The sequence below is a fragment of the Plecotus auritus genome, assembly GCF_963455305.1.
Source record: "Plecotus auritus genome assembly, chromosome: 12".
Classification (NCBI taxonomy): domain Eukaryota; kingdom Metazoa; phylum Chordata; class Mammalia; order Chiroptera; family Vespertilionidae; genus Plecotus; species Plecotus auritus.
Genome location: NC_137778.1, coordinates 39,151,047 through 39,162,150, shown reverse-complemented (window position 1 = coordinate 39,162,150; position 11,104 = coordinate 39,151,047). Strand labels below are relative to the sequence as shown.

The following is an 11,104-nucleotide window of genomic DNA, read 5'->3' as shown; positions in this document are numbered from 1 at the left end:
GTGGGTTTGCGCCCCGGCCATCATTGACCAGCTGGTGGAGGCAGCTGGGTGCCTCTCCCTTCCACTCGGACTCTTCCCTTCCTTAGGGACCAGGGTTCACCTGGAGCCCAGAGCCAGCGCCAGCACTGAGAGGAGAGAAGCCGCCAGAAGCCAGGCCCTGAGCGAAGGGAAGGGAAGGGAAGGGAAGAGAAGGGGGACACAGGTTTCCTCTGGGGGACACGTCTAGTCCAGGGACTGTCTCGGCAGGAAGGTCCATCTGATGGGGGCTTGCTCCCCTTTGGGAATAAGCCCAGCACGGGAGTCTGTGCTTGGCTCTCTGGGCCTGGAAGAGGAGGCGCTGGGGGGGAGGGGCGGGGGCTGCTGGCTGAGCTGAGCTCGGAGCAATGTGGTGGGATTTACCGAGGGTGGGAGGGCCAGCCCTGCTTCTTCCTGCCTTCTGGGCTGTGGAGATAAGGCAGAGTGGGGATGAAGGATAGAATGGGTAATACTCCGCAACCACAAGAAAGGGTCCTGGCTTTCGTCTCTGCCCCACAGCCCAGACATGCTCCCAGGGCGTCTGGGGGAAGAAGCTGCCCCACCCCCGCGGCTCTGGGGTCCCGCCCAGGGGAGCTCACAGCCCTCAGTGGGCTTGCTGGTCTTCCTTTCACTCCCCTTCCCACCACCAATTTGCCCTTCTTCCTGAGACCTGGGCACCTTGTACACATAGCCAGAGCCCGGGCAGGTGACAGGGCCGGCATGGCAGGCTCCAGCCTTGAGGGCCTGGCCCTGAGCAGACCAGCCCTAGAGCTACCCAGTGCCAAGCCCTGAAACACGCAATCACCAGCTCCAGAACACTGCACCTTTATTATTATGCTGGGCAGCACGCTTGTTTTTACAAAAGCATCTTTACAAAAGTGTGGGTTGGACCTCAGGGGCTCAGAGTGTGGGGGACTCTTTCTTACCAACGCCCAGCAAGTAAACCAAGGGAACCTCCCTAGGGCAGCCTTGGGCAAACTACGGCCCGCGGGCCGGATCCGGCTGTTCTATCCGGTTCTCTTGCTCTCCCCTCCGCTCCTTTACTTTGAATTTATATTAGTTCACACAAACACTCCATCCATGCTTTTGTTCCGGCCCTCCGGTCCAGTTTAAGAACCCATTGTGGCCCTCGAGTCAAAAAGTTTGCCCACCCCTGCCCTAGGGTCTCCGTGGCGTAGCTCTGGCCTGACCCCACGGAGGAGAAGCCAAGTATTTGGTGGTTTCTGGTAGAATGTCTGCCCCTTGGAGGGGAAGAGGACTCCACAGCATGTCTGGGAGGGGCGCAGGGGAGAAGGAAGCGGCGGCTGGAGCAGGGGAGACCTGAGCACCAGCTCCCTTCAGCTTCCAGGCCCTCGTCAATGCCAGACGTTGGGTGCACGCCCCCTGGTGGCGGGAAGGGGAGTGAGGCCCCAGGTGGTCTTAGGAGATTCTGCTTTCCCCTAAGTCACCAGATCCCCTGCTTCAACCCTGTCCTGCTCCCATTTTCCTGCATTCCCCGAATGAGGAGCCAGTGAAGCCAGTTCAGTCGCAGGGGCAACAGTGACCCTCGGACGAAGTCTGAAGGAGGCAGGACGGAGTCTCCAGCCCAGCGTTTGGGTGCGGGGACCCAGGGTGTGATAGGAAGAGTCCCTCCCATGGGCTTCCAAGCCCTCTCTCCTGGGCAGCCTGCCTTATTCTAAGAGAAAAGACTCAGCGAGAGGCTGAGGGCCCCGGCTGCTCTGTCCGCCCTGGGAACCATCGAGCTCGGAGGCAAAGGTGTGTCTCTCTGGCATCCAGGCCAGGGTGGGGTGGGAGCAGCCGGGCACAGGGAAGGGGGTCTGCGTGTCCACACGTCTGATCACGTGGTCCAGTTCAGCAGGCTGGGCGGCTCCTTCGGCTTCACCCTGAGAGAGACGAGGCTTGGAGACTTATAGTCGACTTCGGGGGTGGCCTCAAAGCTGTGGTCCCCCAGGGCAGGGGAGAAGCTGTGGAGGGAGTAGAGGCCAGGATGCGCTCCGGGGGAGGCCGGCACCCCCATGAAGCCAGCCACATTCCCGTGCGAGTGGGAGTACGGAGACATGCACGGGGAGGGGATGCCCTCTGGAGACACGAGGCAGGGCCCGGCGGGGCTCCCAGACGCGGGGCTGGACCACAGGGAGTTCTGCAGCTGCAAAGAGAAAGCAGGCCCATGAGTCCGCCCCGGGACCGCCCCCTAACCAGGGCTCTCTCTGCCCTTAGGGCTCCGGACTCTCCCAAGGAGCCTCCACTTGGCACAGGTCTAGAATCTGCCACCCTCCTCCCCCCCCCCCCAACCCCCACTCGCAGAGGCATCTCAGGCCCCGGCACTGCTTCTCAAACGAGTTTTCCTCAGAGTCCTCTGTGCCAGCTGCTCTGTGCCAGCAGGGTGACAAGGGGCCCGCTGGCCAGAGAAAGGCATGGTTTGCCCAAGTCACACAGGCCCCGAGGCCACTCCAGGTCTCCCCAGGGCCAGAGCTCACACTCTCACTGGCTATCCCGCGGGACATCGTCACACCCAACTCAGCAGGAGTGCGGGGTGCCGGGGGGGGGGGGGGGCGTCTCACCTGGGGGTGACTGTCCGTTCGGGGCAGCACAGAGATGTCATAGGCAGACGAGAAGGGGTTCCGCCCCTCCTGGATCTTCCCATAACGCTCCCGCTTACGCCACTTGGCTCTGCGGTTCTGGAACCAGACCTGGGGGCACAGAGGAGAGGCCGAGGGGGTGATAAAGCGGCCTTGAGGAGTGGAAGGGGCTGGGGGAGGTGATGGCCGTGTCCCACAGGGTGGCAGCTGGCTATCATTTATGTGTCGGCCTCTGGACTAGTCGTTCGCAATATCAAAATTGAGCCAAACCAAAACCATTCCCCTGCTTTCTAGGGATCTAGCTGGAGCTGCAAACAGAAGAAGCTCTGTGTGTGTGTGTGAGTGTGTAAAAGTAACCTCACCCAAGCCCCTCACGCTCGCCCACGGTCATCTCCCCATGCAGGCAGGTCAGGCCCCGAGTTAAGAATCTGGGCATAGCCCACCCCCAACCTGAGGTTGCAGAGACCCCACCTCAGGCCTGGGCACGCTCAGGGAGGGCCGCCCACCTGCCAGCTCCCTGCAGCTCCCAGCCTTCGTCTCTCCCGTCAGAGGAAGTGTCCCTACTCTAGGGCCTCAATCACTGGGAAGCTTCTGCACTAGGTCCGGGCCTTGGGGCTACGCCCGCACCCCTCCAGAGTTGAGAAGGCCAAGGAGGGGAGGTCTGGGTCCCAGAGCAGCTCCGTAGGGGCAGCTAGTCAGAGCCCTGCCCGGAGGCTGGCTGAGGCCTCGGAGGGAGACCTGCTGCCCTGACTTGGTGCTTATGTGATCTAGGCTGTCCCGGCTGTTGGCCACCTCCCTCCGATGGCCCCAGGCCCTGGGGAGCGCGGGTGGACAGTTCCAGAAAGCAGGGGTGGTGATGGGATGGGAGGCTCCGTGAGAGTCAAGCCCAGGAGGAGGTGAGAGGCACATGGAGGCAGGGGGACCTGGCACAGAAGCGGGGACAGCCCGAGCCCCTCTGGTCCTGTGTGGGATCCAGCCGGAGGGCCTTCTCGATTGGGCGGCACTGGCCTGACGGCCCCCATATCCTGCCAGAGCTGCCTTGTGCCAGTGATTTCACAGGCTCTAGAGAGGCCCCCGCAGGGGTGACAGCGTGAGCTCTGCCCCTACGAAGTCTCCCATCTAGAAATCACCTCGCGCCTTTCCCCAGAAGCCCGCCCGAGCCCTCTCCCAGGGCCTCCTGCTCGGCAGGGCAGGGACCTGCTGTGTCAGGCCAATTCCCAGCAAGGCCACAGCGGCCACCTCCTCCTGGGCCTGACTCTCACAGAGCCTCCCATCCCATCACCGCCCCTGCTTGCCACCTTCAAGTTCGTTCCCACTTCCAAAATGCCTCTGACTTCCTGTCTCCCTCTCCCTTGTTCCCAGGCCCCCCATCCCACCCGCATCCCCACGGGCTGCCGGGCCACGGCCCCTCCAGAAGTCTGGGGCCTGACTCCTGCTGGGAGGTTTGCTGGGTGGGGCGGGGCTCCTGGCCAGGGTCTGAGTGTTGGTAGGACTGAAAGTCACTGGCTCAGGATGGCTTTGGGTGTCACTGAGCCTGAGACACGCCCCCCCCCCCCCCAGGAGACCCTCCCATCCCACAGCCAGCTCTGGAGCAGCGCTGATACGTGCTCAGCGTCTCACTGCTTCCACGGGCTGCCCTTTGGGGCTCCCTGGACTGGGAAACCAAGACCCAGACATTCTATGGCATGTCCCCAACCACCCGGTCAGCTGGCGCACGCACAGGGGGCTGCCACACAGAGGCCACCACCCCCATGCCCAGGCATAAGCTTCAACTTGGGCTGCCAGCCTGTGGCCCCAGCAGAGCTGGGCATGGAGGGCGAGCCCAGGAGGGCAGGCACCTGGGACAGGCAGTTCTGGGGGCGCTGGTGCCCACCTCGCCCAGCCCTTCCATGGCCTGGCCCGCTGTCTGGGTGCCCTCACCTGAACCCGGGCCTCAGTGAGGTCGGTGCGCAGAGCCAGCTGCTCCCGGGCGTACACGTCGGGGTAGTGGGTTTTCTGGAAGACCTTCTCCAGCTCCTCCAGCTGGAACGTGCTGAAGGTCGTGCGGTTGCGGCGCTTCTTGCTCTTGTTCTTGGCCAACTCCATGGAGTCAGGGAGTCTCGGGGACAGGGGGACACGCAGGCTGGCCAGGCAGGGACCCGGGGAGCCTTGCAGGGTGGAGGGCCCGTCTCTGGGGCCCCCTCGGCAGTCCAAGGGCAGCTGGGGGAAGTTGGCAGCCTTGGGGGCCTTCTCCTCGGCTGCAATGGAAACACAGAAAGGATGGAAACCGAACCAGAGGGTTTTGTGGGTGGAATGGAGGGAGGGGAAGACTGTTGACGCTTCAGTCCCCGCCTCCCCCTTCCTTTTTCTTCCCTTCCTCAGGCAGCCACCCTCCATGGGAGCCTGGCATGAGGAGGCATCCTGCTGAGCCTCCAGCTGGGGAGGATACCCAGGGGAACCCGGCTGCCTGTGGTCTGGGCGGATCTGCTGGGGCCAGAGGGGGTCCATTTCGGGAAGCGCTCTGGGGTGGCACATCCCACAGGGGGTGGAGGTGCCAGGATCGGCGTCATGGCAGGGTCTGGCACAGGGGTGGGAGGAGGGGGTGAGGATGGGAGGGTGGACATCTATCTCCCTGCCCCTGCCAGAAAGTGCCTCCTGGTCCCTGACTCTGCGGGCCTTGGTTCCCATGTCCTCATGCCCATAACACGGATGCTGACAGCCTTTGCTAGTCTGGACCCCAAGTCTCAGGGCTAAGTCAAATCCCCTAGCCCTGGGGTATGAAAGGCAAGAGGGGGCAAAGAAGCTTCCAGAGGCATTATCTCTTTCCTGCCCACATTGTGATGTTTGGGCAAGTAGTAAGCTCCAGCAATAGAGGCAGGGGGTAGGCTGTACACAGAGAAAGGGAGTTGGGTGACCAGTGTTGAAACAGGGCACAGCCCCAACCCCATCGTTCCCATCATAGCCTGCCCCTCCCTCCTCAAGAGCCTGAGAAGCAGGGGGACCTGAGTGGCGACTGGGACGTCCCCAGCAGCCCTCCTCCAGGGCGCTCACCCTCCCTCTGGAAGCTTGGTGAGTCCTGCCAGGACCAAGGCACAGTGAGAAATAGGTCACCCCCCTGCCCGCTCTCTTCCTCTGGCGAGGCCCCCAGCAGCGTCACCATGAGATCTCCACACAACAGTCTGCTGGGATGGCAGGAGCAACGCCACAAAGACGCCCCAGACTCACACGGCCCCTTCCCTGGCCTGGGTCCCGTCCTCAGCAGGGCCTGGCCCCGGAGGCCCAGCCAGCTGGCACCGAGAGGCAGTTTCTTCCCCAGGATTTGTGTCAGGATCACAGCTGTCATTGGGAGGGAGGGGGGCGTGGGGAGGATGGGACTGGGGAGATGGTTTCTGGGGTTCTGGGTCTGATGAATCCCTATGTGCGTGTAGAGGACAAGTTGTGCAAGGTGCCCCTCAGCTGGAAGGTGGTCAGGGACCTCCCAGGACCCCCCAGGAGCTGAAATAAGTTGTGTGTCCTGGAGGCTTGTGGGAGTCAGGTAGGTGTCCCTCACAGCCAGGCTCCAGGGTCCCTCACGGCTCAGGTGGAGCCCCACAGACAGCAGAGGCTTCCGTTCTGGGCCACATTTTGTTGTCCTTGTTCTAGGGGCAATTCCACATTTTGTTGTCCTTGTTCTAGGGGCAATTCCACATTTTGTTGTCCTTGTTCTAGGGGCAATTCCACGTGGTAGGAGCTTAGGAGAAAGGGCTTTTGGAAGTTGAAGCGAATAACTGGAAATGGTCAGGGAGACCGGGAGCTGACGAGGTCTGACACATGGCAGGCCTGCGGCTCAGGTTCGGAGGAAGGTCCCTGAGAGTACAGGGTGAGTGTGGCTCAGGGACGGGGGCTCGGGGAGTGCGGACAGCACTGCAGAGGGCAGTGCCCTCACCCCAAAGCTCTGGGGCTTGCTCTTCTGCCTCTGGGGCCCTCAACATCTGTTCCACGGGGATCTTCCCAGAGGAAGCGACCAGATCTGGGGCTGCAGGGCTTGCCTCCCTGAGTCCGCCACCCAGGATCAGGGATGAATGTGCAGTAGGACTTCTCAGGATGGCTCCCCAAAAAGCACAGCCAGCTAGCCTGGGGTGGCCTCCCACGCCTGCCCAGTCTCCAGCCCTCTCAGGGGACCAGAGTTTCTCCCTCCTGCCATTGCCCCCAAACCTCCCCATCTGCCTGAGGACTCGGGGAGGCTGTGGTCCCCCTCTTTGGAGGATAGGGCAGCGAGTGTCCAAGAACATCAAGCAGCCTCCGGAGGATGGAAGCACAGAGAAGAGGTGGAGGTGGGCGGCAGAGCCAGCAGTTTGAATTTTAGCGTCTAAGGCCGAGCGCCTACAGGCTGTGTGGGAGAGTCACTTGCACCTGGTGGGGACACTGGGCGGTAAAGGGGGAGCGCTCATGTTGGACACTGGGGGCCTGGGGCTCAACCCTTTGGTGTCTAGGGCCTGCCTAACCGCAGCACCAAGCAGCCAGGGGTTGAGGGTGAAGGCGAAAGGCAGGCAGGTGCCAGGACAAGGACCTCTGAGGGGCCACGGAGGTCCGTCCCTAGCTCACTCTCACGCTCCCAGCACTCCCACCGCAACGCGGCTGCCAGCGCCCTACTAGCCGCAGGCTGGAGGCCGCGCGGCGCGGGAGCACACCACTGGGGCGCCTGCCCGGAGCCCTGCTGCCCCCACGATGGCGTCCACCGAGGCCCCAGAACCCACAACCGGCTTTGAACTTTCTCGGCAGCTTGCTCCACGCTCGCGCCATTTCCCAACCGACCCTCAGTGCTGGCGGAGGCCCGGGCTCCTGCAACTCTGGCTGCAGACCTGAGGCCCGTGTGGACATAATCGTCGCATGTGGGGCCTGGTGCTCTCCGTAGGGTTTCCCAGCTTTGCCCTAGAGGCCTCTGCCAGGGGCCAAGAACCTGGAACTTCCCTTGAGGCATGGTCCGCCCGGGAGTGCGGCCCCTACGGGTACCCAGCTCAGGGCCTCCGCCCCAGCAGGCGAGGTCCGAGGTCAGGGAGCCAAGCGAAGGGACAGGGTGCGCGGCCCGGGCAGAGCAGGAAGGACCGGCCAGGCAGCTGTCCGGCGCTCTGGGCAGCCACACACAGAGGGCGCGAGGTAGACCGCGCCGCCTGGACGCGGCGGGATCCGGGGCAGGGCTGGGCGCTCTCCCCCAAGAGCCGCGGAGGAGCGCGGCGCGCCAGGCTCTGGGGCGCGCAACTGCCCGCCTGCGGCCAAGATCGCGCCGCAGATGGGGAGCAGCTGCGCGCTCACTGGTCTGAACTGGAAACATCCGTGCCCGCTCCTTTAAAAGCCGGGAAATAAGGCGGCTTCCCCGTTTGCCCGCCACGTCCCACCTGAAGACTGCGCGCCCCGCACTCCGGGGCCTTCCCGCCCAGCAGCCCGGCTCCGCCGCAGGTAGGCAGGCCGCGCGCCCGCCGCCGAGTTCCAGCCGCAGCGCCGGGCGCGCGAGGGCTCTTCCCAGGCTCCGCTCGCACCGCGGCGCCTCCTTTTCGTTCGGCCTGTCCTCCGCTCAGCTTGAATCGTTCCTTTTCTTCTCCCACTCGTCCTTTCGGCTGTTTTTTGCTCTCCTGGGCTGTCCCCCTTTCTTTCGTTTTGTCTGCTCCCACTCTCTTCGTTTTTTCCCTCCTCCATTTACCCGCTTCGTTCGATCTCCGCTTGCTTTCTTTCCTTGTTCGTTCTTCATCGGTTCCTTTCCGTCCTGCCCAGCTCGCCAGCCGCCTCTACTTTTCATTATCACCCCTCTCCTCCGATACTTTGTTCAATTTCCTTTTCCCTCTTGTTGGTTGTTTACACGCTTTGGTTTTCTTTCCGCGCATTTCGTTGCTGACCCCCTCGCCGTCGCCGCTTCCTCCCTCCCTCCGCTCCTTCTGCTCCAGCGCCCTCCGCAGGTTGCTCGGCGCCGGGCGGGCCCTGGCGCCCCCGGTCCGTGCGGGATCCGGTGCTCCCAGCAGGGACTCGGGCCCGCGGGTGGGTCCTGCCCGACGCCGCGCGCCCAGCTCAGTTGGGTACCTGTCCCCGGCGGTGCTGCGGGCGCAGCGCGACCGCCGCCTCTGGCTGGGATCAGAGGAGCTGGGCCAACTGCTTCTCATTAAGTCCCAACTGTGGTTTTTATCAGGAGAGCCTCTTTCAAAGGGCACAGACACGAAGCTTCGCGGCCTCGCTCATTTCCTCCGCTGACCCCCACACACCTCCCGCCTCCTCTACACATTCCCACCGCCGGCTGGGCGAAGGCCGGAGCTGCCTGTCCACTCCACGGAGGCCCGCGAGGCGCCAGCGGGGCGGAGGCGGGTTGGGCCAATCTCGGGGGATCCAGCTGTGGGCCTAAGCTACGGGATGTGGCAGCGCAGATGGGGCGGCGCGGGCGCCCAGATTCCTACAGGTCGGGACATTCAGGCTCCATCTCGGGAGGTGGCGCGGGAGGTGGCGCGGTCCAACCGGCCTTCGCGCCCAGAACGCCCAGGCGCCGGGATTAGGCCGCCCGGGCTGCTCCAAAGGGCCCGGCGGCGGCGATCCGGTGCGGGGAAGCCCAGATTGCGAGAGGAGGGTAGCCACCGCCGGGCAGAACCACGGGAGGCCAGGTTAGTCTGAGAAATAAGAGCACAGTTATTCCGTAGTGAGCTTGGCCCCGGCACTGGGAGACCGGCCGCCGTCACCCGTGAGCGCCCTCCCCGCGGAAGCTGGGCCTGGGAGGAGAGGCGGGCGGAGGCCAGGCCGCAGCCCTCGGCAGGCCCGGCTTGGCCATGTTGGGTCGGGGCCCAGCCTCGGGGCTGCAACAGGAGCTACACGCATAAAAGCCGCGCTTCTTTCACCGCATCAGGGCCCAGGGCTCCGTGTGGCACCGGGGCCCTGGCCGGTCCGGGCTTCTGGGTGGGTGACAGCTCCAGCCCCACTCCGCCAAGCGTGACTCTCCTTCCCGGCTCTGGCCGCTTTGGGGTCCGACTGGGCCCCGAGCTTTCGCCGCTCCACCCTCTCTCGACCTCCGCCTCCCATTCCCGCTGCCAAAGGCACACGTGGCTGCCTCCCGCACCACTGGCTTTTGCCCGGCCTGGACCAGCGCGGGGCCACTTCGCTTCCGAGGGAGCCGTGGTGCGTGCGGCAGGGTCACAAAGTTGAGAAATAAGCGAGCGGGAGGGGGAAGCGGGGAGGCTGGGCGGCCGGGGAGGGAAGGGGAGCAGGTCGGTTGCGCGCTCCACCCCGCGTTACCTTCCGCAGGGCCCTCGTAGAAGCGGCTGCCGTTGAGCGCCGGGCCAGGCCCGAGGTCCTGCAGGTACTTGGCGGGCGGCTTGGCCGGCTCCGGGAGGTAGGGCTCCAGAGGCCCGCAGGCCGGAAAGCGGGTCAGTCGTGGGCCTCGGGGCGGCGCGGGATGCAGGTGAGACGCTGAGGCGGAGGTCCCCTGGCCGCCCGGAGGCTCGTCCCCAGCGGCCGCATAGGGGTCGGGCCCGGGCCCCAAGCCGAAAGGCGCGCAGCGCTCGGGGTCCATGCCGGCTCGGGGCGCACAGGCCGCCGGGGCTCCCGGGTTCGCGCAGCCCGCGCGGCTTGTGAGCGCCCGCCAAGGGGGAGGGACCTGGGCGCGGGGGCGCGTAGCCCCCGGGAGCGGCATGCAACGCCGCGGGGGGGGGGGGGGAGGCGGCGGGCGGAGGACTGGAGGGGGCAGCGCCTCGGCTGGAACCATCCACGTCACGTGCAGCCCCGCGCGGGTTAACCCCTCGGAGGCCGGGAGCACCCAGATTCACCCCAACCCGTATATCCGAGGCAGTTGGAGGACCAGGGAGGGCCCTTTTGTCTTTCCGTCTTGGTGAGGCCCTTGTTCAGAGCAGTAACCTTGGTCCTGATATGCGGTCTAGAGGGGTGAAGTAGTTTGGGATAGAGTCCTCCCTCCATCTTCCCCAAAAGGAACCGGTGGCGGGGCAGCCAGGATAAGGACCACGGCAGGTAAGAGCTGGGACTTGGCTACCTCTTTGCTGGGACCTGGGAAAAAGTTGCCTCCAGCAAAAACACCTCCTTAGAGATCGCATTTTTCACGGGAATCACTGGGAGTGTGGTTTGAAACGGCTCTGATCTGGCGCTGGGGGCTGGGCACTATGTTAGCTGCGGGACCTTGACCCAGCCGGCTGCTGCCCTCATCTAACTGGTTAACCGAGTCAATCCTCAGTCTTCGTATATTCCTGGTGGGTCTGAAACGGGGGCAGTGCTGGTGCAGACAGGGAGACTTGCAAGGGCAACTAGAGACTGCCTTTGAGGCAGGTGGTGGAGTACTGGCCGGTTCCGAGTTTGAACAGCAGGCATGGAGTGACTGCCTTCAGTGGACAAATGACCTGGAAGTGCCCGGGACCCACTGTAGAGAGGCCCCGTGCAGCTCAGACCCAAGGGCTCTTTTGCCCTTGGCCTGCGGTTTTGCAGGGAGGGGAGGGGAGGGGAGGATCACAGCTGAGAGATGGGGCTCTCCAGCCTCCGGGAAGCATAGGACTAGCACAGTAGCTCAGAATTTC

General features: G+C 64.2%; 1 protein-coding gene across 1 annotated transcript; it reads right to left on the bottom strand.

Annotated features, from left to right (window-relative positions):
* Positions 1-1,717: 1,717 nt before the first annotated feature.
* ALX3 (ALX homeobox 3) lies at positions 1,718-10,095 on the bottom strand (the record flags this gene model as incomplete). Its single annotated transcript, XM_080648126.1, has 4 exons — positions 1,718-2,161; positions 2,577-2,705; positions 4,515-4,831; positions 9,819-10,095. 4 exons carry the CDS (start codon positions 10,093-10,095, stop codon positions 1,853-1,855), a joined length of 1,032 nt encoding a protein of 343 aa, XP_080504252.1. The 3' UTR covers positions 1,718-1,852.
* Positions 10,096-11,104: the final 1,009 nt, after the last annotated feature.